The sequence below is a fragment of the Hermetia illucens genome, chromosome 1 (assembly GCF_905115235.1).
Source record: "Hermetia illucens chromosome 1, iHerIll2.2.curated.20191125, whole genome shotgun sequence".
Classification (NCBI taxonomy): domain Eukaryota; kingdom Metazoa; phylum Arthropoda; class Insecta; order Diptera; family Stratiomyidae; genus Hermetia; species Hermetia illucens.
The window spans coordinates 65144124-65170199 of NC_051849.1; the positions used below are offsets into that span (position 1 = coordinate 65144124).

At 41.2% G+C, this 26076-nt stretch overlaps 1 protein-coding gene across 1 annotated transcript in view; it reads right to left on the bottom strand.

The window, feature by feature from the left end:
* The window catches only part of LOC119646141 (putative mediator of RNA polymerase II transcription subunit 12), a 65113-nt gene extending 40377 nt beyond the window's left edge, over window positions 1-24736 (bottom strand). Inside the window, exons 1-2 of the mRNA XM_038046498.1 lie at window positions 24581-24736; window positions 24005-24286 (exon numbers count right to left, since the gene is read on the bottom strand). Coding sequence (XP_037902426.1) covers window positions 24005-24028 — 24 coding nt within the window. The 5' untranslated portion in view covers window positions 24029-24286; window positions 24581-24736. The remainder of the gene's footprint in view (window positions 1-24004; window positions 24287-24580) is intronic.
* Window positions 24737-26076: the final 1340 nt, after the last annotated feature.

The following is a 26076-nucleotide window of genomic DNA, read 5'->3' on the forward strand; positions in this document are numbered from 1 at the left end:
TTTTGAGGCCTTGGGACTATACAGACGCAGCTTCATGACTTTTTAAGACTTTTCGGTTGGGTAGTTTCTGAGAATGAGTCCGTTAAATAAATTCTCACTTTCCACCCCTCCCACTCCCGCCTTTTTAACAAATCTCAAAACTAAGACAGGTTTCGAAAAGTACTAGTTCAGACCTTTCATTTGATACCCCACATGACTACATTCGGTGAAAAAAAATTGTACACCCTCCCCCCCCCCCCCTTTGCATGTATGGGGACCCCCCTAAATTCAACCTAGAAGGATATCATTCACTGCATGTCTGGGGGTCCGCAGTTCCCACCTTCTCACCAAATTCCGTGTCAATCGGTACAGCCGCTTCTGAGAAAAGTGCTTGTGACAGACAGACAGACATTGAACCGATTTTAATAAGGTTTTGTTTTGCAAACAGAACCCATAACCAAATAACAGGCAATCAATGTTGGTAAAACAAAACCTTATTAAAATCGGTTCAGTATCTGTCTGTCACAGGCACTTTCCTCAGAAACGGCTATATCAATTGACACGAAATTTGGTGAGAAGGTAGGACCTACATACCCCCAGACATGCAGTGAGTGATATCTTCCATCGTTGAGATTTAGGGGGGGGGTCCCCATACATGTAAAAGCGGGGTGTAAATTTTTTTTGGGAAAATTGAGTAATACTCCCCCTGAAGTTTATTTCAGAGTTATAAAAGTAGTAGTAGTATCAAATATAATATGAAGCATATTATCTTTAAATTTGATCAAAATCATACTATTAGTAACAAAGTTATAGTAGCTCAAAGTTGTCTTTACCGTGTAAATTTACAACCCGAAGTACTAAATCTGAGATGCTAAATGCATATTCTTAACGAGCTACGTACAAATAGGATAGTTCTACACTCAAATATACTCACACAAAAAGCAAACAAAACCTTTCGTACCTGAAACGCCCAGCTTCCGGTTTCTCGACTTGTTCTTTGTTAAATGCCCCTTTGCGTATGTATGGGGACATCCCCTTAAACTCAGTGTAGAATTACGTTAACACAGCAAATTTTAACATAAAACACACATAATGTGAAACAAAAAACAAAGATTTGACCTTTGTTTAAGGTTCACCGCAAAGCACCAAGCCGAAGACAACCTTAGATCTACAGACGGAAAAGGGAGCGCAATTTACCGGTCTTAATGAGCAAAACGGCTTGGAAGATAGATATCTATCGTGAATCAGTGTGCCTCTTAGTAGAAAATGAACTTAAACTCAAACTTTATAGGTTATGAAAATGTCAGCTACTCACGGATGAATTCAAAAAAGTAAGGCTTGAAAGATATCACCTGCTAAAACGTCGAGTCCCAGGAACAGGATGGGAGAAAAATCGTCTTCACGGATGAGAAGCCTTTTACTGTTGAAGAAGCCCACAATCGACGGAATGACAGAAACTGATCGACAGAAGATCCAGGGTCGTCATCCGTCATCGAACATCGCCGAAATCTGCAATCTACTATGGTATGGATTGGCATTTGCACCAATCGCAAGACATCGCTGATTTTCGTAGAAAAAGCAGTCAAAATTAATAAAGTCGTTTACTGCCGCAATATTTTAGAAGATTCTGTTCTTCCCTGGTCCCAATAGCACTTTGGCGATGAAAATTGAACGTTCCAACAGGACTCTGTGCGGGCTCACAAAGCAAAAGCAGCACAAGAGTGGTTCAAAGCAAGTTTTTCAAATTTTATAATGTTCTCCTCTTCCGATCAGAATCCGATGGATTGCAATATATGATTAATTTTGGAGCCAGGGCCTGTGTAAGACGCCACGAAAGTTTGGAGCTTGGGATGAAAGAGTAGGAGAGTGGGATGAAGAAACTATAAAGGAACTGCAGCCCATAGGCCAGAATTTCGCAAAGCGTTTGACCTTATGTATTCATGCTAAGAGTGGTCACTTTGAAAACGGCTGAAGGTAATATAACTTAGATATTATATAACAACTTTTTATAGTTTATTTGAACTTATGTTAATAATAAAATTTATTTTACTGAAAAGTGTTGTGTACACTTATTTTTTGCCACCGTGTAAAAGAATGAAGTTGGTCGGATTTCTTCAAAGTACAAATTAGGGATATTTTCAGATCGAAATGCAAACATAATACTCATATTGAATGATAAGAAGGGAATGGATAATTTTCACACTTACAAACCCTAAAGTAAAATAATAAACAACAAATAAAATATTCAGAACAGCAGTCAATATATAATTGCATCTATTCTGTGAAAGCGTTGTCCCAATAAAATAAAGTCAATACCTTTTCGTTCATTGGTTAACACGAATGAAATCCGGGTGTTAATAAATTCAATTAAAATTAATATTCTACTAAAACTAGATGCAAATATGCACAATACAGATACCATATTGCCCCTTCTTACTTCTCCCTTCCTGCATGAAATTGCACTTGGAGAATAGATATCAAGCAACATATTGAAAACAATAGAAACAGCAAACATCCGGCACACGAGGACTCAGCAATATCAAAACTATGCCATTATTCTGATTACTCAAAAAAGATACAGCAGAGAGATCAACAGCCATCGTAGCGTGCACAGGATTTTGAACTTACCATCCAATTTATTCCCTACGCAAGTGAATAAAGAGTCTTCATGCACATCCTTGATATAAAGGATGCTTGGAAAGATATTGTTTCGAACAATGCAAATTCATCGTAAACTTCCACGAGTGATACGAGATAAAACAGTTGCATGCATGCCACATATGTACATATTCGCTGGTGGTGAAAATTCAAAATTTAGAAAACTTTTAGTTGCCACAAAATCCGTTTTCAAGCCGTATATGATTCGTCGCTGAAGTATCTGTGCTTTCTGTTTTTCAAGTTGGGAAACATGGAGTTGGAATTAGATTATTCTATGGCATATGACGAATGTCGTAAGTATTAGAGACAGATAATATCAAGTTTGTGTAGCCGCAAAGAAAATGATGTCGCGTACGGTAAAGAATTCGCAGCACACTTTAATCGCAATGAGAGGACGATGGTTGATGTGTTTGAGTGTTTGCTCTGAATGTGCATCCAAGTTGATTTTTGCCAATCACGGAGTGAAAGCTATTCAATAAACGGAAAGAGCAGCAATAAATCCGAGGCGAATATTTTGAGGCCTAGATACCATGTGCATGGATTACCATTTTTTCCAGATTTTTCGGGTGGATAGATTCTGAAAACGGGTCCTTACATTAATTGACCCTTTTCATACCCTGCGGCTCCTCTATCATCCTACCAATGCCAATACTATGTTAATACCTGCATCGGAAAGTAATAATTGAAACCTTTTGTTTCATATATCACACGGCTATATTCGATGAACAAAAAATTTGTGTCCCTCTTTTAGGTATATAGGGACCCCCTTCCCTTCCCCTTCAGTGCACAAAAGCATGACATGTGGGAGGATTCCCAGTTCCAACTTTTCTAACGAATTTCGTGCCTATAAGAGCAATAATTTCTGACAAAATTGCGTCTGTGTGAACCAATTTTAATAAGGTTTTTTTTTCAACAAAACCTTGAAAATCTAGGTGTGAAGTCGTTTACTACAAGTGGAGATGCGCCTTATTACCCTTACTGGGAGTTAGAAGGAGAGCGAGGTAAGTTTTAACTTTTTATCTTGAATAAATGTTATATTACAAAAGTCCACATAATATGAAGTAGTAAATTCAGAAAGAAAACAGTAAACACTGAGCTCTGAAACTAATATGAACTACTGTGATTCCAAAATACTGGCGTGGCTAGGTTCTATAAGAAAAAACTAAACTTGAAGTTACGCTTTCGAATACAAAATGTCTAACTAAATCAGATGGGAAACAGAGCCGGCTTCATTTGAATTTGCTGGAGATTTTCTTCACAATCTACGCATGATCAAATCACAAGCCACTCCGGCGTTAGCGGCAAAGATCGAACATTAGAAATGAGAGCAGATTTAAAGGTTGGAACTCCATACGAGGGAGCTAAAGCAGAACTGTAAAAGATACTTTGTGAAGGTCCGGAGTTAGTTCGGATAAACCTTCAGGAAAGTAATTTCTGGTGCGACTCTACACCAAATATTGAGAGTCACCAAGAAGTACCCGGAATGTCATCCGTGTTATAATGGATCTACCGTACACAATAGTTGTCAGCATACAATGGCTGGGACAAATGATAAAACAAATAAGGCAAAAGAAAAAATGAAAACAAGCTGGAAGAGGTTACAAAGGAAATGAAAATGATTAGAAGGATTGATGAGACAAATAACAAAAGAGCTTCCAAGTCAAAACGATAGGAGGAAGCTACGGAATCCAATAATGTCTTGTAAGAAAAATATAAGTTTGTAGTAACTGCGTGGATTTTGGTCCTTAACAGTTTTTCCTTAAGTAATTCCCGGAAACCTAGCTGCTCCGTAGCATTCGTGGTGCAATGCTGATCATTTCTTTTCGCCTTTGTCCCGCACTGAACTGACAAGAAGTTCAATTTACATGCATGCAGCATTTTTCTTTTTCCTCCTGTCTAGCATCAATAGGTATTACAATTTGATTCCTTTTAAGTTTCTAATTCCCCATAAGACTGACTAGGCTGACCCTGAGCAATGTGCGAGGCCAGATAAAAGCAGCAAGATCACTCTCAAGACCATTCGACATCAACAAAGGTCTACGACAAGGAGATGCCCTATCTTGCGTCCCCTTTAACTTGGCCCTCGAGAAAGTGATCCGTCATGCTAAGGTAAATGCAAGAGGTACGATCCTCTTTAATTCCACCCAACTACTGGCCTATGCTGACGATATCGACATCATGAGAAGAATCACCCGAGACGTACAAACTGCCTTCATCCAGATCGAGCAGGCGGCGATTGGCGCGAGATCTTGGGCTGGATATCAATGAAGGCAAGATAAAGTATATGCTGGCAACGTCAGCACCAAAAACCAAAAAACTAACAACATCAAACCGCACTGGTTAAACGGGAAGAATAAAGATAGGAGAATAGAACTTTGAGACCGTTGATAATTTCTCCTATCTAAGGTCGAAAATCACAACCGATAACAGCTACGATAATGAAATCCGCGCACGGTTGTTGTCAGCCAACAGAGCCTATTTCAGCTTACAAAAACTGTTCCGCTCGAAAGGTCTCACAATAGGGTCGAAGCTCTTACTTTACAAGATAATGATCTTGTCAGTACTCATGTATTCCTCGGAGACTTGGTTTCTTAGCAAGAAGAATTGCGAACTCTTGGCCGCGTTCGAGAAAAGAATCCTCCGAAGAATTGTTGGGCCCCTACATGAGGATAGACGTTTCCGTAGCCTACATAATGACGAAATATATGAGCGATATCATGACCGTCAGGTTGTGGATAAAATCCGGCTCAATAGGTTACGGTGGGCGGGTCACGTAATCCGCATGGATGAGGATGAGCCAGCCTGCAAAGTCTATAAGGGAAATATCAAGTCAATAGAAAAAGAAGACGAGGCAGACCCTGCCTAAGATGCAGCGATGGCGTAGATCGGGACGCCAGACATCTTTTAGGGATATCGAATTGGTGGACCTCGGCGCAAAATCGGGATGTCTGGAGTTCCTTATTAAGGCAGGCCTAGACCAGATACCGGTTGTTGCGCCGTTGATGATGATGAATTCCCATTTTGACTTCATATTACACAAAAATATTGACGTAATCGTCGTAATTTATAAATAACCATTTTGATTTCCTTTAGAATTTTTTTATCACAAATTCCTTTCACCTTTAAATGTTATGTATAATAACTCTTCAAAAACTCAAAAATGGTCATTAGCAGTTTTTGTTGCTTTGTTCCGCTACGTCTTGGGAATGCGAGGCATTGGCACTAAAAGCAGTTGAACACAAGCGGTTTGAAATCATGAATAATTGTGGATATTGAAGTGGATCTAAATCAGTAAATGCGCTCTACAAAAGCACCTTGCTTGCCAACCGACTTCAACCATTCAGATTGCCCTTTTACCATCACCCAATCTACATTAACCGTCAAAAGTGGTGGTTTGAAAGAAGTTAATGGATTATATTCCTACAGGCCTATATGTTTATTGGACACAACGGAGAAAAAGCTGCAGCGAATAATATACGACTGATTGCACCCGACTGTAGAGAGTCTGGTGTACGGTCAGATCAACCGTCGGGTCTATCAAACTGGTCACTATCTTAGCTACAAGTGCGATGCACAGAAAGGGTTGCTGGAACCTTGTAAGGAGGTTTTTGGCGGCAATTAGTGTACCCAGTTACTTAACTGCCCCTCCGCAGGTATTCCAAAGGGCTCTGTGCTGGGACCACTAGTGTGGACCATAATGTATAGTGATGCCCTCAACATCCCAGTTGCTAGCGAGTGTATTACGTCGATGACATAGCGGTGATCGTTGTTGCAAAACCTTTGGCGGAGGTGGAATTGTATTCATCCGAAGCACTCACTGCTGTAAAGAAGTGACTGAAAGATGCAGGTCTTCCATTCGCGGAGGACAAAAAAGAGACGGTGCTTATCACGAAGGGGTGTAAGGAAACCACTGCTCATGCCAGAACGAAGATGCATATGTTACTTCAAAACTAGAAATCAAATATCTTCCAGTAATGATAGATGGGAGGCTGGATTTCAAGCAACATTTACAACATGTTTTGCACTAAGCCGTTCAATGTTAGCATGGCCCTGACAAGGAGAATGCCAAATGCTGGGAGGCTGTTATGCAACCGTGGGATGTTTATAGTTAGAGCAGTCAGCTCTATACTGTCCTAAGCAGCACCAGTTTGGGAAACTGCACTGCGGTTTATAGAAAGATCACCCTAAGAGTGTATTGTGGTTTTAGAACCACCTCAGATGAAGCGGGCTACGCGGTAGCCGGAATGATGCCGATTGAAATTTTGGTTGATGGGGTGACTCGCATCTATGATGGACCCTATTAGTCCTCTGATCGGCATGTCAAAAACACGGAAAGGGAGAATTCGTAGAGCAGGTCGCAACAACGGTGGAAACGGACGGAAAAGGGTCAATGGGCCCACAGATTGATAGCCAGCATCAAGATGTGGACGCAGAGACCGCACGGGGAGACAGTTTCTCCCGGGAGATGACGGATATCATAAATACCTCTATAGGTTTCAACTAGAGATGGCCTGGCATCGGCTGGAGGACACAGAAAAAGAATCACTCTCGCTGTAGTCTCGCCCATGTTCGTTTTTTAAATTTAGTTAAAATACATTATTGGTTACGCTTAAGTTTAGCTATAGTGTAATGTAATTGAAATAGAAAAAAAATTTTGAATTGTACAGTATTTTAATTATTCCCTAAACTTTCATCCATTGTCCTAGATTCCCAGAGGAAAGGAGACATTGACAGTATCATGGTGGGGTTGGACTCAGTGCAGGTTGTGAAAGGCAGACTGCGCGAGAAAAGCGTGGTTGCAGATGCAATCGATGGGCGAATAAAGAGACTAGAGCTATGGCCCCCATGCGGGGTAATAATTTGCGGCGGTTCCGTGGAGAAGAGCACAGGAGTTAGGGGGTGGTTTTAGTGGGTAAAAATTCCACACGCTGTAATTTGTGTACCAGTGCCTTTGGGAAAAGTCCACAAAAAAAGACAGATAGACAGGCGGACATACAGAAAGATAGACCGTAAACTGATTTTTTAAGATTTCGTTGCCAATTGCCAATATGAAAATATAACCGTTAAAACCTTGTTGTTCAACAAACTAAGGTTACTTCCATAAAAATAAAAATACAATCAGCTTCTCAATTTTTTTCGGAAATCGAGCGGCCTACATTCAATTCTAACCAAAAAGCAATTTTATTCACCACCACATTGCGCTCCATGTTTTAGCCTCTCTCCACCAATAAACCAACATGAATCACATCCGATCAATTTCCTTCCAACGTGCTCATCAAAATAGGATGAAAATCATAATATATTACCCCTTCTGTACGTAGGTGTAACGTAAAGCAGACGAATGAGTCTGTAGTAAAGTAGAAATATTACCCTCTTCCTCCTCTGTAATCGCTCTCTATCCTATTTTGATTTCAACCCCGAAATCGGCCGACATAGGCCTGCAATTTGAACACAATTCAATTATGTCCTTTTTGATTTGCAATATCATCATATAAAATGAGTCCTTGGCGTCATGGCAAATGTCGAAGCATTGTTGAATATAAGATTTATGAACGTCCCACAAGTTATAATACATAAATCTTAAGCGGGTCCAATTTCAGAGGCATGCCTTGCTCCCAACGGAGTATGGGCGGTGAAGGTGCAGACAGAATAAATGCGAATATATTGAAGGTTATTATTCTTGGCGGAGAAGGGTGAAGGTTACGCTTATATTATACCTTATTTGGCTAGGATCCTACTTATGTATTATACATGCTTCTCTTGACTTTAGCTCATAAACGCTTCGTAAAGTGAATGGTCAGAATGTGGTAAAGATAGCCGACAGCTTCCCAGATGTTGAAAATGTACCAAAATTATGTAAATTGATAGTGTTTCCCTTTAATATGAGTAATAAGTGCTTGCCAGCTATAAAAGCTATGTGAATTATTGGGTGAATGTTGGTAGCGAGAGCCTCATGAATGAGTTAGCACAGCCCATAAATGTAGTAAGGAGGCTAAATACATGTTATCATTATGTGCTCATATCTCAAGCCAGCACGTAGATGGGAGTCCTATTCAAAGAGACTCCATGACAGACGCAAAGCTGAGGAAAGCATGCAAGCAGTGTGGTTCATTTTGAATGGAGTGAATGGTTGAGTAATGGCAGAGAGTAGTGAATATGTGGAGTTAATATGTAGGTAGAAATGAGAGATTGATTAAAGAAAAGACATACTCATTCTACAGTTTTAGATTGTTATGTTTAGAATGATTACAGCTACACTTCCCAAATTATGTATAAGTACGATTCTTAAAAAGAACAAAAATTAACGAAGTCCTTGAAAAATTAAGCAAGAGACGAAGAAACAGATAGTTTAGGATGGAAACGGGAAGAGAAGAGAAACTTCCCCTGCTCGATCAAAAAATAATTTGGAAAAATGGAAGGATTGAATATGACACTACAGAAAATCTACCAGTATCCAATGAACCATATATTCAAAACCAAAATTTTTGCAAAAAAATGGCAGCATTCAAAGCCATGGTTCAGAGGATGGTGACAACTTCAGAGAGAGAAGAAATAAAACTATATTATATATACAATTTCAGGGAACATAACATCTTTTTTTCCCATCACTCGGATATTGAGTATATACTGAGCATGTTGAGGATATACTGAAGAAGGGACCAATCCGAAATACAGAGCATATAGCCAAAAAGGGAGCTAGCATTCTCTTTTACCAAATATGAACAGTCCTGTGAATTGAGACTCAAAGTCTTCCCTGCTTGTCGTAAGAGCCGACTAAAAGGGATAGAAATGCAAATTCTTAAATTTCACTGCTACCGAAACGTCAATAACGCCTCGCCTTGGTCAATTCCGGTTCAAGTTAAGAAACGTTACAATTGTTCATTGTATCATTGGAGAATTGATTGGGTAATCCGGATCACCCCAACCAAATTATAGAGATGTTTGGATTACGGGCACATGTCCGCAACCTGTCGGAGACCTAATAGAAGGGTAACATGCCGCTCATGCGATCAGGTAGGCCATAAAGCGAACACCTGCAACGAAAAGGATGCAGGGACCATGGCGCTCCTGAAGAGAACGTTGCGCACACTGCGGGCTCGGGGCTGTGTCCAGTCTTCAGAGCAGAACTGGGAAGAGCTAGGGCGCGGTCAACATGATTCGCATCCTACAAATTAATATGCACCGGAATGCGACCACTCACGTATTGTTAGCGCAGTTCGCTGTGGAAACCAAATCTGATTTAGTGCTCATCGGTGAGCAGTACTAAAACAAGGAACCAGCTTCATAGAACCCTGATATATCAGGTATCGCTGCCATCTGGATTCGAGACGGCAGCCACCTTAGGATCCTTATCGAAGGGCGAGAGAACAACTTTGTCTGGATTCGGGGTTTCATGTCTGTCCACGTAGGCTTGATGCTCTGGAGGACGCTATCTTAGGCACAGATGGACGGATTCTGGTCGGGGTGACTTCAGTGCCAGGGCACTTGAATGGGACATGCTTCATCCATACTCCAGAGGGAAACCAATTCTCGAAATGGCGGCGAAAACTGGACTTGTAGTTTAAAACCCCGGATTCACCGCAGCGTTCAGGCGCCCAGCCTGCCAGAGAAGCAATTCAGAGGTAACTTTTGCATCGGAGTCACTTGTGTTGCTGGTGGACAGGTGGCGGGAAGTTTGCCGAAACTCTTGCAACAGGTGGGGTAGGCTGGTAGGTAATGCTAGGGTTGCTAGCACCGCAGCTGACACTGTCGTAAATTCAGTTATGAATCTGATAACGACGTCTTGCTGAGTTCCATGCCCCGGAGAGCATCGAGACATGGCAAACCTTCTAAGTATTGGTGGACGGCGGAAAGTGCAGTGCTCCGGAAGGAATGTTACAGACTCCGCCACTTAACTCAATGTCTAAGCGACCGGGATGAAGCATGTACCATAATGAGAGAGTACAGATTAGCCAAAAGGAGACTCCGCAGCGCAATAAACAAGAGCAAAGCTCGCTGCTGACAAGATCTGGTCCGCGGGGACTCGGTTAAAAGCTGGAAACCCAAAAAATTGGGGCTCTGTGGAAACCCCGTTCACTGAAAGCCCAGCATATTGGTCGCATTGTACGGGCACTATTCCCTGCACACTCCGTACATGATGATGACGCGAAGAGCGCCGAGAACTAGCCACTTTTATCTGGCTCTGGTTGGAAGGTGGCGAGGATTTCGCTGATCAGGAAAGGGAAAGGCGACCCTGAGTTGCCGTCTTCATACCACCCACTTTGTATGCTTGATACTGTGGGGGAAATTCCGGCCTTGCATCCCATATCATTCGGCGAGTGAATAACCGGTCAAAGCCAACGACAAAGTACCTTGGAGTGACTCTTGATTCAAAGATGAGCTTTTTTTAGCAAATTAAATCAGCAACGAACAATGCTGCAGCTGGAGTTTCGACCTTAAGTAGGCTCATAGCAAATTGGGGGTTCTACGTCTAGCGGGCGACGCCTTCTGATGAGTTCAATACTTTGCTCTACAGCACAGAGATATGGGCTAATGCTCTTGGCAAGGAGGTATATCATAAGCGTCTCTCACAAGTACAGAGACGGGGAGCTTTGGGGGTAGCGTCTGCGTACTGCACGGTTTCTGAAAGGGCCATAATGGTGATGGCGGGAGTGATCCCCGTTGCCCTTCTTATTAAGGAGAGTGATGCCATATACCAGCGCAAGGGAGAGAAGCCAAGGGGGGTGATTTCTTGACAAAATGAAACTGGAGACAGATGGACTGCGCGGCTCATTGGCAACTTAGGTGCGTGGCTGAATAGGAATCTTAGCGAGATTGACAATTTCTTTACCCAGTTCTTAAGTGGACATGGAGGTTTCCGATCTTACCTGTACAAGATTTTAAAAGACGCTCTCCGGACTGTGTGTTTTGCAATTTAGTTGTAGACGACACCAATTACACTTTTTTTTCCTGTGGAAGGTGGGATGGAACTTGACTGCAGCTCCATTTAAACACAGGGGATGTTTCACCAGACAACATTGTCGATGAGATGCTGAGGAGCGCTGACAGGTAGAGGCGTATTGGCCGTTACGTTTGGGTCCTTCTCGTTGGGAAGAAGATAGAACTCGACCGGCGGGGCAGGAGGCTCCGTCTACAAATAGTTGCCTTCCTCCTCTGCCCTCCCATTGATAAAAGGAATTGCCTGGTTTGAATGCTCCGCAAAACGGGAGAGTTCGGGGGCTAGCCCAAAGTAACATCACAGACTGTTCCAGGCTTGATCTTTAAAGATGGGGAGTTATTTAGCTGGTAGTCCGACCACGAACTACTGCGAGAATCCAACACACTGTGCTTAAATTCATTACCAACTCTACCCAAAAAAAAGTCATCGGAGACTCTCGATATAGCCGAGAAGAATGTTTTTACAGGAAATTACAAGCAGTTCAGGGAGGCTTTCTAAAGGTGATATTGCAATCATGATGGTTGATCTGAATACCAAGGTGGGTTCTGATATCACCACGATCTTGGCGGCCGTAACAGTAAAGATGGGAGGTTTATGGATTTCTGCAGCTTTCACCGCGTCATTATTGGCGGTACATTGTTCACACACAGAGCTTGCCATAAATTCAGTTAGGTTTCAACTGACCAAATTCCGGCGGCTATCAAAAATGCTCTTTCCTCGGGTGCCACGCAGGTGGTCGGGCACGTCCTGAAAAAGCGTCATAAAATCTGGCTGAATGCAGAATCGTGAGAATGCATCCATGAACAGAAGGTATTGAAAAGTTTGTTGACCGCTGCATGTGATGATGGGCGCGACGCGCTCGAACTTTGCTACGGCGCAAAATTCCGGTAAAATCAACATAGTGTGTGCCGTAACAAAAGGAAATCTGAAAGAACTTGTATGTGAACGCAAATATTTCAATGCTCCTGTGAAGGAGAGTAAAGATCGACTCTTCATCCACGAGCCATTGAAGAATTGGAGAAAACACTTCACCACGGTTCCTAACCGTATCATATCCGATGAAGTCCGCGCAGCAACAAATATCCGATGAAGTCCGCGCAGCAACAAATATCCGACGAAGTCCGCGCAGCACCCCTCCCCCCCCACAATGTTCCGTGTTTTTTGTCATGGACGTGAAAGAGGAGCAACGTGCGTTAAATTAGGCAAATCGTTCACAAAAACTTTTCAAATGCTGCAGTAAGCCTGCGGCAAGTGATGAACCGTTCACGGTGTCACGAGTGATTTAAATGATTCAAAGGCGGCAGATCATCAACATCATCCCTCCAAACCCTGACTACTTTACGCCAAAAGATTCATCGGAAAAGGCCAGAATAGTGAGCAACAGGCGAGAGGTTTTTCTACTACGATAACGCGCCTTCTCACACAGTGCTCCCCATTCACGAGTTTTGTGCCAAAAACTCGATGACAACCCTTTCCTATTCCTCCTATTCTCCCGACCTGGCTCCGTATGACTTCTGGCTATTCTCGAAACTCAAGTACCCAATGAAAGGACAGCGGTTTCAGACAATAGAGAAGATCAAGGAAAAAAAACACTAGAACAACTTAACAGTATCCATGAAACACAGTTTTCCAGATACATCACGACTGCATCCAGATCAGGTCTTTGATAGAACAAAATGGCGTAACTGATCACCATGAGCCAACCTCGCTTGTAAATGGAACAAAGGCGAAGGAGTAAAGTAATTTTAAGTTAACAAATTAATAAAACCATTTAATGTCAAGTTTGATTTTTCATAAATTTTAAGAATGTGTCTCTTCATAGACGATCCAACAAGTTGCCATGATTCTTTAAATGATATTTCCCTTCTATTAAAAAAAGGATGATATGTACGGCTAACCTAAATTGTTACATTTCGAGGTAAGCAAGTTACCCTCAAGAATTACAACATCGACCAACTTCTGCTATTAATTTGAATTACACCAATTACAAGCATAGTCTCCTTTCCTGTATAGCATTATTTTGCATGAAACCACAACATCTGCCGATAGAAGTAGTCAATTTTCGTCTGTGCAAGTTCTCGTTTCTACACTGCCACCCAGTAATTATGCAAGAAGTGTTCTCAATATGTCACCCCACAAAGGATGATGAAATGAAACATAGCTAATGTGACGACACCATTAAAGCTGAAAGTGCATCTGAGTTCACATAGTTTCCACCGCACACCAGCGCACCTGATAAGTTAATTTTATTTCAAAGTTCACTTACAACAAACAATACCGCAGATGCATGCTCACAGCGTAACTACGCTAAGCACAAGCTTCTTAACACCAAAAAGATGCATTCAATGTCCAACCCAGTTTACAGAGGCACAGAACACCATTCTATACATGTGCAGGAACAATACTGGTGAGTTTCAGTAATCTGGTCTCAGTAAACCAGTGATAATGCTTGTAATTAATGCCTTCAGTAGCTAATAACCGTACGCTGCACAGTTGCAGCCACTACAGTACTAGCAGGTGTGCGAGCACACGTAAAATAGCCTCCCCCTCGTCCCTGCACTGGGGCTTGCTTCCTCCCGCCTAAGTCATAAACAGGTTGATATGGAAGTGGGATTACCATAGAATGGCTTTGCATCCTTCGCGACTGACATCGAATTTCCGTGCCACTATGACTTCAGGCAAGAGAGTGTTGAAAGCATCAGGTTTCATCTGAAAGATAATCTGCTCAAATAGATGCATATTGGCGCTATTGGGATTTTATTGTAAACATACGAGTATGTACTAGACACGCGCAAATATGATTAACTTCTCGTTGTGATCTCTAATTGCTGCATTCGATACTGAGTCAATATTACGAAATGAAAACCAACAGAATCGGCAAACAGCAATCAAGCATATTCTGTAGTGCCAAAGTCGAAAATGAGGTTGAAAAACTAATGAGCTGGGTGAAACGCTGCAAATATTGCCTTGGATGTATCTCTCTCCAATTAATTGGGAAAATTATGAATAAACTACTTCCCAGCACTACATATGATATTTTCCCTTCCTATCACGGTAATAAATGTATGTACATATTCGCGTATTCTGGTATTCAGTCTGTTGCATATACAAGGCAATTCCTTCGAGGACTTCTCAGCAACGTATCCAACCAGATTGACAGATTTTCAAATGAAATTTTCATCATGTTACATCTGCCATCAATCGACTGTGGATTTCCTTTTCATGGAATTCCTCACAAGAATTGTCTCCGTGGTGTTCTGTGGAAATAGCGATTGGACAAATTGTCAATTTCTCAACAGTTGTCAGTTGCGTCGAGTTCGAGTTGAAAGTTTCCTGAATGTCGACTTGACTGTTAGACAAAATTGAAAAAGTATCATCAGATTAAATAGAAGTAGACTCAGTTGCCGTCGAGGGTGAACAATTTGGTATTGAAAATTTCCCGTGGAATTTTCACTTTTGTGTTGCAATATTTTGAATTTTTGTTGAGGAATTTGGTATTGATTTGGCTTATAGGGGGTCCGGAATTGGACTTAGTAAATGCTATCTGTGCTTCAAATATACACAGACCCTGTTTTAGCGTTTCCTATTCACTCCTTAATGAAGCATAGGGCAACCACACAGTTTCCTTGTTTTCCCTCCCTTTTTCAATGAGACTGTGCTTCAGTTTCATTATCAACACGTTTAGCGCTGTATAAGTGATAAGCTCACAGCAGCGAGACAAACACATGACGGACACATACACCCATGACGACTGGAATTCGAACCCAGAACAACAAGAGCTTAACGCTTCATTACCACAGCCATCAGGCAATCAAAAACCCTTTGGAATTCACTATTTTCGAGAAGCAATTATATTTAGCTCCGGCGGAATCAGACTGTAGTGAGACATCTCGAACGAATAAACATTCAGTCGGCCATAACTCCAAGGAATAAAGGAAAACCGAATGTAATTTTTTAACCAAATGAAAACAAATCCCGAAACAAACAAACACAGAAGAAACCATCAAAATTACAAAGCTAAGTCAAGGCCTCTTCAATATTGTTTTCGGTTTCGAACAAGGGCATCTCTCTTGAAGTCGACAACTGCTTCCTGATGTAGCGAAGATATTATTATAGCTAAAATTATTCTGTAACGAAGCAAAGAACACATGGAAAGCTTGATCGATAGAGAGTAGCTGTTTATCATCAATTTCGAGAAAGTTCTCGAGCCAATAGGGAATGTAACTCGGATGGTCCACGCAATAGTTGTCTTCCGGAGAAACTATAATAATAACCATTATCAGAGCGACGTATGATAGGGAAAAATGTCACGTGTTGTATCTTGGCAAAGCCGTAAAAAAATTTCAAATGCCAAGCGAAATTCGAAAGGAGCACATCTTGTCACTCGTAATTTGATCCTACCGAACATTGGTGGGCCAAGACAAAGTCGACGTCTTCTGCTTTCTAGGGTAGTCAGCTCCGTGCCACTCTACGCAGCTCCAGTTTGGGCAACTTTTCTAGATAACAAAGTAAACTGCGGAAATTAAGGAATGGCGTATCGGCTAAGTGCACTCCGGGTATGCAGTACGTATCGGACAACATCAGGAGAAGCAGCATATGCACTAGCAGGGATGCTCCCCATAGACATCTTGGCGAATGAAGACCGGCCACTCCACGACAAAACGTATGCAGCTGGGGAATCTAGCGTATTTCGACGGAAACTGGCACGGTGGGAATCTATCGAAGAGTCACAAAAAAGATGGGACGAGCCACAAACTGACCGTTGGACATACCGCATCATTCCGGATATTCAGAGATGGTTTTAACGAAGCCATGGGAAATTTAGCTACGTGTTAACGCAATTCTTAAGTGGGCATGGAGGTTATCTTGCTTATTTACATCGATTTGGTCACCATACTGCCCAAGATGTGGTAATGTGGCTGAGAATGCGGAGCATGTCATATTTGATTGCTCCAGGTTCACCACGCACCGAACAAGAATGGAAGCGGTCACAGACAGGCGCTTAACACCCGAAAATATTGTGGAGTTCACGCTTGAGTCAACGGATGCTTGAAACCAGGATGTTAAAGAACTGCAAACGGCCAAGGCCGGAAAAACTACGACGAAAACAAGGGAGGAAGAGAACCATAATGAGCCGCAGTTAAAAGCTGATGCAACCCTGCGACGCAATACTTTATAGGAGTTCTGTGGGGAGAGTGGAATAAGAAGGAGGTGGCTTTAGTGAGTAGAAGTTTTACATAATTGCGTGGCAGTAGCCAGCATTAGGTTTTGAACCTTTCCACCTTCCAATGACGAGAAAAAGACGGACAGACAGACAGAGGTTTTTTTTGTTTTACACAAAATCTTAAAAGAAGTTCTCGGCAGCATTCTGGCAAATGACTTCCGACTTTGTCGAAGCACAAAAATCCAATTTTGAAAACGGGTAAGGTTTTATAATAATGTGAACAATAATTTACTTTTTCTACAATCAATTCTTGCTGCGAACTATGTTATCAGTGGTAGGTTGGAATTGACCTTATTTTTTCGTTGTGCCAGTGAATCGTAGTTTAGGACGAATTTGTGACGCTAATAAGTTACCGGAGGTGGACGTGAATAATAATAACCGTTGACGCAACAATCCACATTGGATCACGGCCTTGAAGTGTGGTAGAGAACTGCATTCAAGACCGCACGATGCACTGTGGGAGGCAATGTAGTCAGCATTGCGCTTGCCCGAGATTATTACCCTGATTTGACTCAGGTATTCATTCACAGCTGAGTCGACTGGCATCCGACATTCAGTAACGGTAACAAATCCCTCTACCACCAGTAAAATTTAAGCCGCGACCCTCTGCTACAACAGCCCAGTGTTCTAACCACTTGAGCCATCCGAACACATTGGTTGAGGTTTATGTAACACGTCTTCATTTGTTACTTACCCCATCTGTAGGTAGATCTTTGCTTCATCGCTGTGTAGGATTTAGATCCTCTCTAATCGACAATATGGTCTTGATCATAGTTACTGCATTCTCTGATTGTAGTGTCTTCTTCGCTTTTGCGCATATAATTGTTTTATGGAGACTAGCCCAGAGACTAAAAAACAAGTCGAAAATTTCAGGTATGAAAGGGTTTGTTTGTTTCTTATGTAAGTATATTTGGGCACAGAACTACCTAATTTGCACGTAGCCCATAATGTATATGAATATATCAGACTACTCACTTTAAGGCGATGTTAGCCCTGTTATTGAGGCTGAAAATCGGGTGCGATCTCTGAATTCTTTCAGCCAATGCCAATTGGCATGAAATTTGGAGTGAGAGCTGAGGGTGGCGTAAGAAATAAAAGTTATATAGCGCCAACATACGACCCCCTTGAGACTCTAGGATAAACTTGAGAGGGTTCCAAGTAAATCTGGAGGCCTGAACACCGTATGGAAGCAGCTTCATGTTTTTTTTAGATTTTTCAGTTAGGTAGTGTCTAAGAATGGGTCCCTTAAATAAATCATCAATTTCGACTCTCCCCCCACTCTCCGCCTTTCCAATAAATGTCAAAACTGAAACCGGCTTTTAAAATTGTAAATTGAGACCTTTCAGTTAAGACCCAACATGACCGCATTCGGTGAACAAAAATTGTACACCCCCCATTTGCCGTTATAACCGCTATAATTTACTACAAGTGTGGGCATTCATAGTTCCCAGCTTCCGACCGAAATTTCGTGTTAATCGGTGCAGAAGTTCCTGAAAAGAGTGCGTGTGACAGGCAGACGGACAAACACACAGCCATTGAAGCGATTCTAATAAGGTTTTGTTTAACTATCAAAATCTTAAAATCGATGAATAGTTGTTTGCCCCATTCCATAAGACGATGGAATGCTACATCTATTCTCAAAGGGCAGCAAAATAAGCAACAAGAAAACAGATAGGTTTATTCTTTAAAGAATACCACCCCTTAAAGCATATGGAATACTGGATGTTGGGCTCTTCAGCTAGCTAGGTTTTTTGCTCATCTTATGTGAGGAACTTTCTATGTTCGCTTTTCAGTTCATACATAGCTAAGAATTCAAAACATTTCTTCATATATTTCCCAATTCCAAGCAAAAGGATTATACACAGGGGATTCAGTTCTCAGCACATTCTTTGAAATTTTATGGAAATGGAAAAGTCTTCCACACGTTCAACTGTGATGGGAGTTGCGCGAGAAAAATTCCGCGTATAAGGGCTAGTGTTAGTGCCGTGTATGTGATGCCGTGTATGTGGGCACACAACGGTTCAGAGACCACATATTTTAACCAAATGTCGGTTTCGAAGTAAACCTCGTGTGACAGACGGACAGACAGACATTAAATCGGTTTTAGTGAGGTTTTGTTTCACACACCTTAAAACAAGTCGGGATGTAAGCTATACGCTCTAGGTATGGAAGGCTTTGCTAGTTTCTTATATAAGTATATATATCCAAAGTACATAAGCTTGAAGTAAAAAGGGTACGAACATTTCTTTCGGATCCTCCCAGGACACGAAAAGGCAAAAGGCCTCTCACCGGCAAAATGAAAGGCAAACAAAGTAACCAAGATCATGGAAACACCGGCGCCGGATCCAATTGACCCAAGGGAGGTAAAACTCCAGAAAGGAACCAAGGAAGCATGGACCGAGGTTAGCGGTAAGAAAAGTGCAACACGTGAATGAAGATTATGGTCAGAATGGCCAATATCCTCAAGAAGGTCAAAACTAATCCCGAGCTGATGGACCTTGGAGAAAGCGTCAGTCGAATTAGATGATCCCAAAAAGGAGATTTGATGCTAGAGCTATAGGCCGCTGAAAACTTCCTCGGCAAGGCGGAGAAACCTTTAGGGAAAGAGGCATAAGTATGTTCTAGATAGTAGGAGATGTTGATACAATGTAAAAAGATTGATGAAATCACGACCAAGAAGGTTATCTGTGAGGCCTTAGAATAGCAGGTCGGACCACCCATTTCGCTAAATTCCGCAATCAGAAGACTGAGGAAGGCATTGGAAAACACGCAAACGGCAACTATAAGCTCACCAGCTAAAAGCGTTCAAACTGCTAGAAGCTGGTAAAGTAAAAATAGGTGGGTCCATATGTCGACTCAGGGAGCAGCTGCCTCTTAAGCGCTACTTTAGATGTCTAGAATTTGGCCATATAGCAACGAAATTCACCGGGGACGGTGACAGGTCAAAAAGTTGCAGAAAATGTGGGGGAGGGAGTCATATGTTCAGAAAGTGGGGCTGAGCCTCAATGTATTCTTTGCAAGGGGAAAAAGGGCGTGAAGGCAGCAAAAGATGTCCAGTGTTTATAAAAGCCTTAGTTGCAGTAAACAAATGAGGTTGACACAAATTAAATCATTCCGAGGTAACGTAAGACCTTACCTTGCAAAAACCATATACAAGACGGGAATCGAAACTGTCATAATCAGCTAGCCTTATCGCAACCATAAGAGTGGTGCTCGGGCTACAGGGGTAACTTATTGAGGCAATACATAAATAAGGATATCAAAGATAACGGACTGCGGATTATTCAGTTAGCAGTACCGCACGAAATGGTTGTTGGAAATACCTAGTTTGCGCCGAAAGGGGTCCACAAACATACATAGCCCTCGCCAGACTCCACTTTCAACCAAATTGATTACATTCTGATTGAACGCCGCCATCTCTCAGCCTTGATGAATATCAAAATATATAGGGGAGGAGGCAATATAGACTCGGGTCACCCCCTCATTGTCATAGTACTTGGGACTCGAATTACAACACCGCCTACAGTCCCTTCTGACAATCAAGTGAGAGTGAATACTAAAGCCATTCACAACAAGGCCATCCGTAACTCCAATAAACAAGGGCATGGATACTGTAATAACCGCAGCTAACAGACGCCCTGGGTATAAAGCATCGACAAATGATCCCTACAATCACCTAAAAAACTTTATCATTGATACGAAGAAAGTTTTACCAAAAAGTCAGCAAGTTGAAGCATTATACATATTGATGATCATCCTGCCGAGACAAAAAATGAATCTAATTTCCGACCGAATGGACATATTGGAGCCATGGGTTGAGTATATCAGCGAGTTTGAGGTCCCGTCGAGAGACAAATGCTGCTGTCTCCAAGCATGGAAGAAAGTGTTCGTGCAATTTATCGGCTTAAAAACAATAAGTCGCAGGAGCTCATGGAGTTACAGCCGAATTAAATATGGAGGCGACGGCAGTTCATCAACTGATGCTCAAGATGTGGGACAGTGAATCAATGCCTGATGACTGACAATGAGGTATTTTCTGTCCCATACATAAAAAGGAGGATATCATGCAGGGCAGCAATTATAGAAGTTTCACATTGCTGAGTACTATCTATAAGGTATTCTTCGCTATCTAGCTAGGCTGTGTAGCTCTATACGCCCAGAACGGCCCATACCAAAGAGATTAGATTTTCTCTGTGCACAAGCGATGGGAAAACATCAGTTGCACCATCTTTTTATCAATTTTAAGGTTGCCTATGATAGCATAGGCTGGGTAGAACTGTACACAGCCATAAGAGAATTTGACTAGGCTGACGCTGAACAATGTGCGAAGCCAGATAAAAGCAGCAGGATCATTCTCGAGACCATTCAATATCAACAAAGGTCTATGGTAAGACACGGGGATGCCTTATCATGCATCCTCTTTAGCCTGGTCCCGAAAAAAGTGATCTGCGATGTTGATGTTAATACGTAAGGCATCATCCTCTTCAAGTCCATCCAAATAGTTTCCTACCCTTGCGATATTGACATTATGGGAAGAACAACCCGAAAGGTTCAGTCTACTTTCATCCCAATCGAGTAGGCGGCAATCGGTGCAAAATATCGAGCTGCACATAAATAGAGGCAAGATGAAGTCCATGGTGGCAATGTCAGCACAACAAAGACCCAACAACTTCAAATCCCACTGGTGAAGTGAGAACAAGAAAGATGGGAGATTACTATTATGAGACCGTTGATAGTTTCTCCTGCTAAAAATCACGGCAGCTAACAATTACGACGATAAAATCGGTGCCCTGTTGTTGGCAGCCAGCAGAACTTATTTCAACTTGAAAAAACTGTTTCGGTCGAAACATGCGATCATAGAGTCAGTCCTCATGTATTCCTCCAGGACTTGGGTTCTTAGCGAGAAATTGCGAACTTTTAGCAGCGTTCCAGAGAAGAATCCTGCGAAGAATTCTTGAGCTTCTACATGAGGTTTGACGATTCCGTAGCCTATATAATGACAAAATTAATGACCGATACTATACTTCTCTGGTTGTGGATAAAATCCGTTTCAATAAGTTTCGGTGGGTGGATCATTTAATCCGCATGAGTGAGGATGGTCCTTCCCGAAAAATCTATAAGCGCAATATGTATGGTAGGAAAAGAAGACGTAGCAGACTCTGCCTGAGATGGAGCAATTGCGTAGGCCAGGACGTCAGACAGCTGTTAGGGCTAACGAATTGGTGGATCTCAGCGGAAGGCCGTAATGTTTGAAGTTCTCTACTAAGCCAAGCTTAGACCGGATACCGGTTGTTGCGCCGTTGATGATGATGAACGGTGTAAGACAAAGAGGTGTTAGATAATGCATACTTTCTAACCTGGCCCTAGAAACTGATCAGACTATACGGACAATGTCGACATAATCAGAAGAACCATGTCCAAATTTCTTCTGCCTAGGGTCGAGAATCACAACCGGTTACAACTACGTTCGAAATGAGAATCTGCGAAAGATTTTCCTTGCATACATAGGATTTAGAATATATCGGATTTGGGCTTTGCATTCAGATAATTGGAAACAACAGATGTAGGAGGTTGAAAGCGGGAAGTAGCATGTAACATTATTCAAACAAGGAAATTGCATGCATTCAAGAATCACCTTCAGTGCAAAAGATTTGTGTTTGATTATGAATCATAATGTTAGTTTCTTACTTTTCAACTAAAATTTTAATTTTTCCTTTATTATTTCCTCATAATAACCACGAAAGAAGCGTTTTTAAAAATTCCTGAATACTCAAATATTCAAATTCAAACTATCATCTTAGGTGAATATTGCATATACAATAAACCGTAGTGATAATTGATCATATAAATGAGCTGTCTTATATCAAAGAAGAGCATATAAAAACTACACCACTATACCACTTAAAATATAAATAGTGTATCAATAGTTTCAGGTTGCAGCATAATCGTAACAATTTTGTTGGCTAGAAAGCGTAAGGTGGGCGTCGCGGCCTATCTTAAATATCTCGCCAAATAATTTTAATAGCAATAACATCATAATAAAAACTCAACCATGAAATAGCAATTATCCATCAATTTATAAGATCGGGGTTAATAATTTAATGATTACGATATCAATTTATAGACATGAAAAGATTTTCAACCAAAAAGCATGAAATTTACCAAAGCGAGCTGAGACTTTAAAATTGATCCAATACAAGAAGAAATCAAATTATTCAAAACCATATACCATGGCGGCTCGCATCAAGTAAGAACCGAAGAAATTCCATGCGGCTTGAACTTCATGAAAATTATTGCTATTAAGTGCAAAATGTGATTTATGATCGCAAGTCAAACAAAAAATCTACAAACCCTATATGCTCGTATCTTAAGTAATAGAAAATACTCCAGGTTCGGCGCCATAAAGATAATCCGAGTCAGGTGCATTATGTAAGACCCAATCAAAATACAATATAGTAATGAAATTACATGACTCGCAAAAGCAAGTATGAAGAGTACTAATAGCAAGCGCGCATAGTCTAAACAGGCCGAGTCAGCTAAGGTTCAGAGCACAATATACCGTGACAATAATATCTGGAAAAAAGATTTCTACACAAGCCCCAAAGAAACCTCAATCAAGACCCAGACAACAACGTTGTCTTAGAAGATAGACTTTGTCAAAGCCATAAAAGTTACAAAATCGCACAGTTTAAGCCAGCTAAGCTAGCATAGATAATCCAGTCGCGTAGCTATACATCTTCTATCTTTCTGTACTTATGCACAAAAGGAAGGTGATGAAAAAGCGAAGGAAAATGAAAGTGAATGACACTAAAGGAAAACAATACGAACTAGAAAGATGAGCGAGTCGCGAGCTAACTACGTAGTGGAAATCGCATCGTTTAAATAATAACAGTCACAATAAAATATTCATAACACCGTATCTACCACGGAGTAAATCAAGTCTGTTGAAAATAAAAGTGGTTAATTGGCATGCCAGACCTGTCCACTTTCATTCTCGGGCGAATGTGCAGTTTTATATTTCTTGTCTGTGGATTGTCGTTTTCCATCCGATTTTCACTTTTTTGCATCTGCGGATCATTATACGAATAGAAACTATTATGCAGTGAATTATGGTAATACACAGCCCGATCAGTTTGAGTTTATCTAATAAAAATTAACTCGATAAAGAGCTCTAAATGGCGAACAAGAAACTGGTAAGCACTCACCCGTCTTATAAGCGTGATTTGCATGGTCGCCGAATTATCTTCAATCAACCGCCGAGTCGATTCGTAATCCTAATCCAATCGTGATGATCTTCAATCGATGATATAGTTATGATATTCCTATGCCGTGGAGCATGCAGTTTTCAATGTGGAACAAACATTAACTATGAGCACTTAACAGCAGAAAACGGATTAAGACCGCTAATAGGCACGATCTTCACGATCACTTTCAATTTCCGTTAATATCTCGCTTAACAGAATCTAATCACACTGCGTTGCTGTGTTCTGCAAAAACAAGGATTTGAAGTGTTTTCGTTATTCTCGACTTCCTTCTCTGTTAATGATAACTTCACGATTATTTTGTCTTGCTATTGAAAACTTTTTTTAGATCTTTTGATAAAAAATCCAGAATACAATTAAATAATTTTTCCACGATCGATTAAAACGGACACGATAAAAACGACTGAATTGCTACCAGTTGGCGTTCAGATACTAAGATTGGAAACCATATCCGTCCGCGACGGGATAAATTCAAACAACAATTGCACGTTCTTTTACAAAATGACTTGCATGACCTACCTGTACTTGGTTTTATAACCTTTTTCTAGAAAATGCTATGATTATGGGGACGGGGAGGCTTTGGCTCAAACCAGCTGCGGCCAAAGCTAAAAACTGAAGCTAAAACTAACTACCACTTCTTGCTCCTATAGATTTTCCATACCCAATATACTGCAATATCAACAACGCTGGATATTATACCATGCACCAAAAGATCTCCACTCTACCACTTGATCGTGCAAGAAGTTGAGTTCATTTTACAAGATGGGGGAGCAATCGTAGTTCAACTATACCATAACTAGATGGACAGTAGTGGGTATGAAAAATGTGACGCTGTTACGTACGTAACTTGCGTATATGGTCTACTGAATGTTTGCGTGCACGTTACTCATAGATTCAAAACTTTCCAGGTAAAATTATTAATGTTAAATAAATGCAATTCTCTTCTTCAGCAGGCAATTAGTACATTGCCAGTACATAATTACGAAAACTATACAAAAAACTTAATATAAATAATGAACGCAATATTTACAATATGAGGACGCTAAGGTGAACACTTTCCAATTGTGATTCTATTCTCCGCATACATTTGTAAGCACATTTCAAATTCAAAACAGGCAGTAACTACTGCCTACTGCATCACGACCAGCAAGCCAAAGTGGCGGACACAACACCCAAGGGAACGCAAGCGAACTTCAGATGATGACCTTTTTAGAGGCCGATGTAAACGCAAGGGACCATCAGATGGTGATCCCTTTAGAGGCCGATGTCAGCGCCTCTCTTGTTACGCACATGCAGAAAACATCTCCTAAATTTACTGCTGATTGCTATGCGATCAATCTCATTGTTCGTACGGTGTCGGTTAGTTAAACCCCAACTAACCTTATGGCTGTGTGTTCAAACAATGTGATACCAGTGACGAGGCGGTGGAATTTGACTGTGTTTCCCCACCACATGTCCGAGGAAACTATTCTGAGAGCCCATCTTAGCAATCAAATCACCCATCACGATCACAATGTCACTTTTAGGAAGCCTTTCATGAACTGAATGTAATTGCTCATAGACACTACCCTTATCTACTATTCTAAAAGGCTCTCCATAGCACAATACAATTGTGATGTACCTTAACATGGACCGGAATCGGAATAGCTGAGTTCAACCCGTATCTGAGACGTTACTGACATTTTGGTAGCAGTAAGATTTCGAAATTTCCAGGTTGCTAACTTACACTTCCTATTCCTCTCCTATACGATAAGTAGGGAAGACTTTAAGTTTTTCTTAAGTCACAATTCTCATGTTGTTTGATACTTCGTTACCTGAAGAGAGATCTCTTCTCTTAGGCCATTGTTATAGTCTATCGGAAACTTGGCCAAAAAGTTTTCAATACGCTATAAAAGATAAATTTAATCAAGTATGTCTTCACTCTGCATCTGATTGTCATGGATAGCAGATGCTTTTTTCAGGCTCAAAGAAAGAGGACTGCTACCAACTTGCACCTGTGCTTTTAGAAGCAGAGA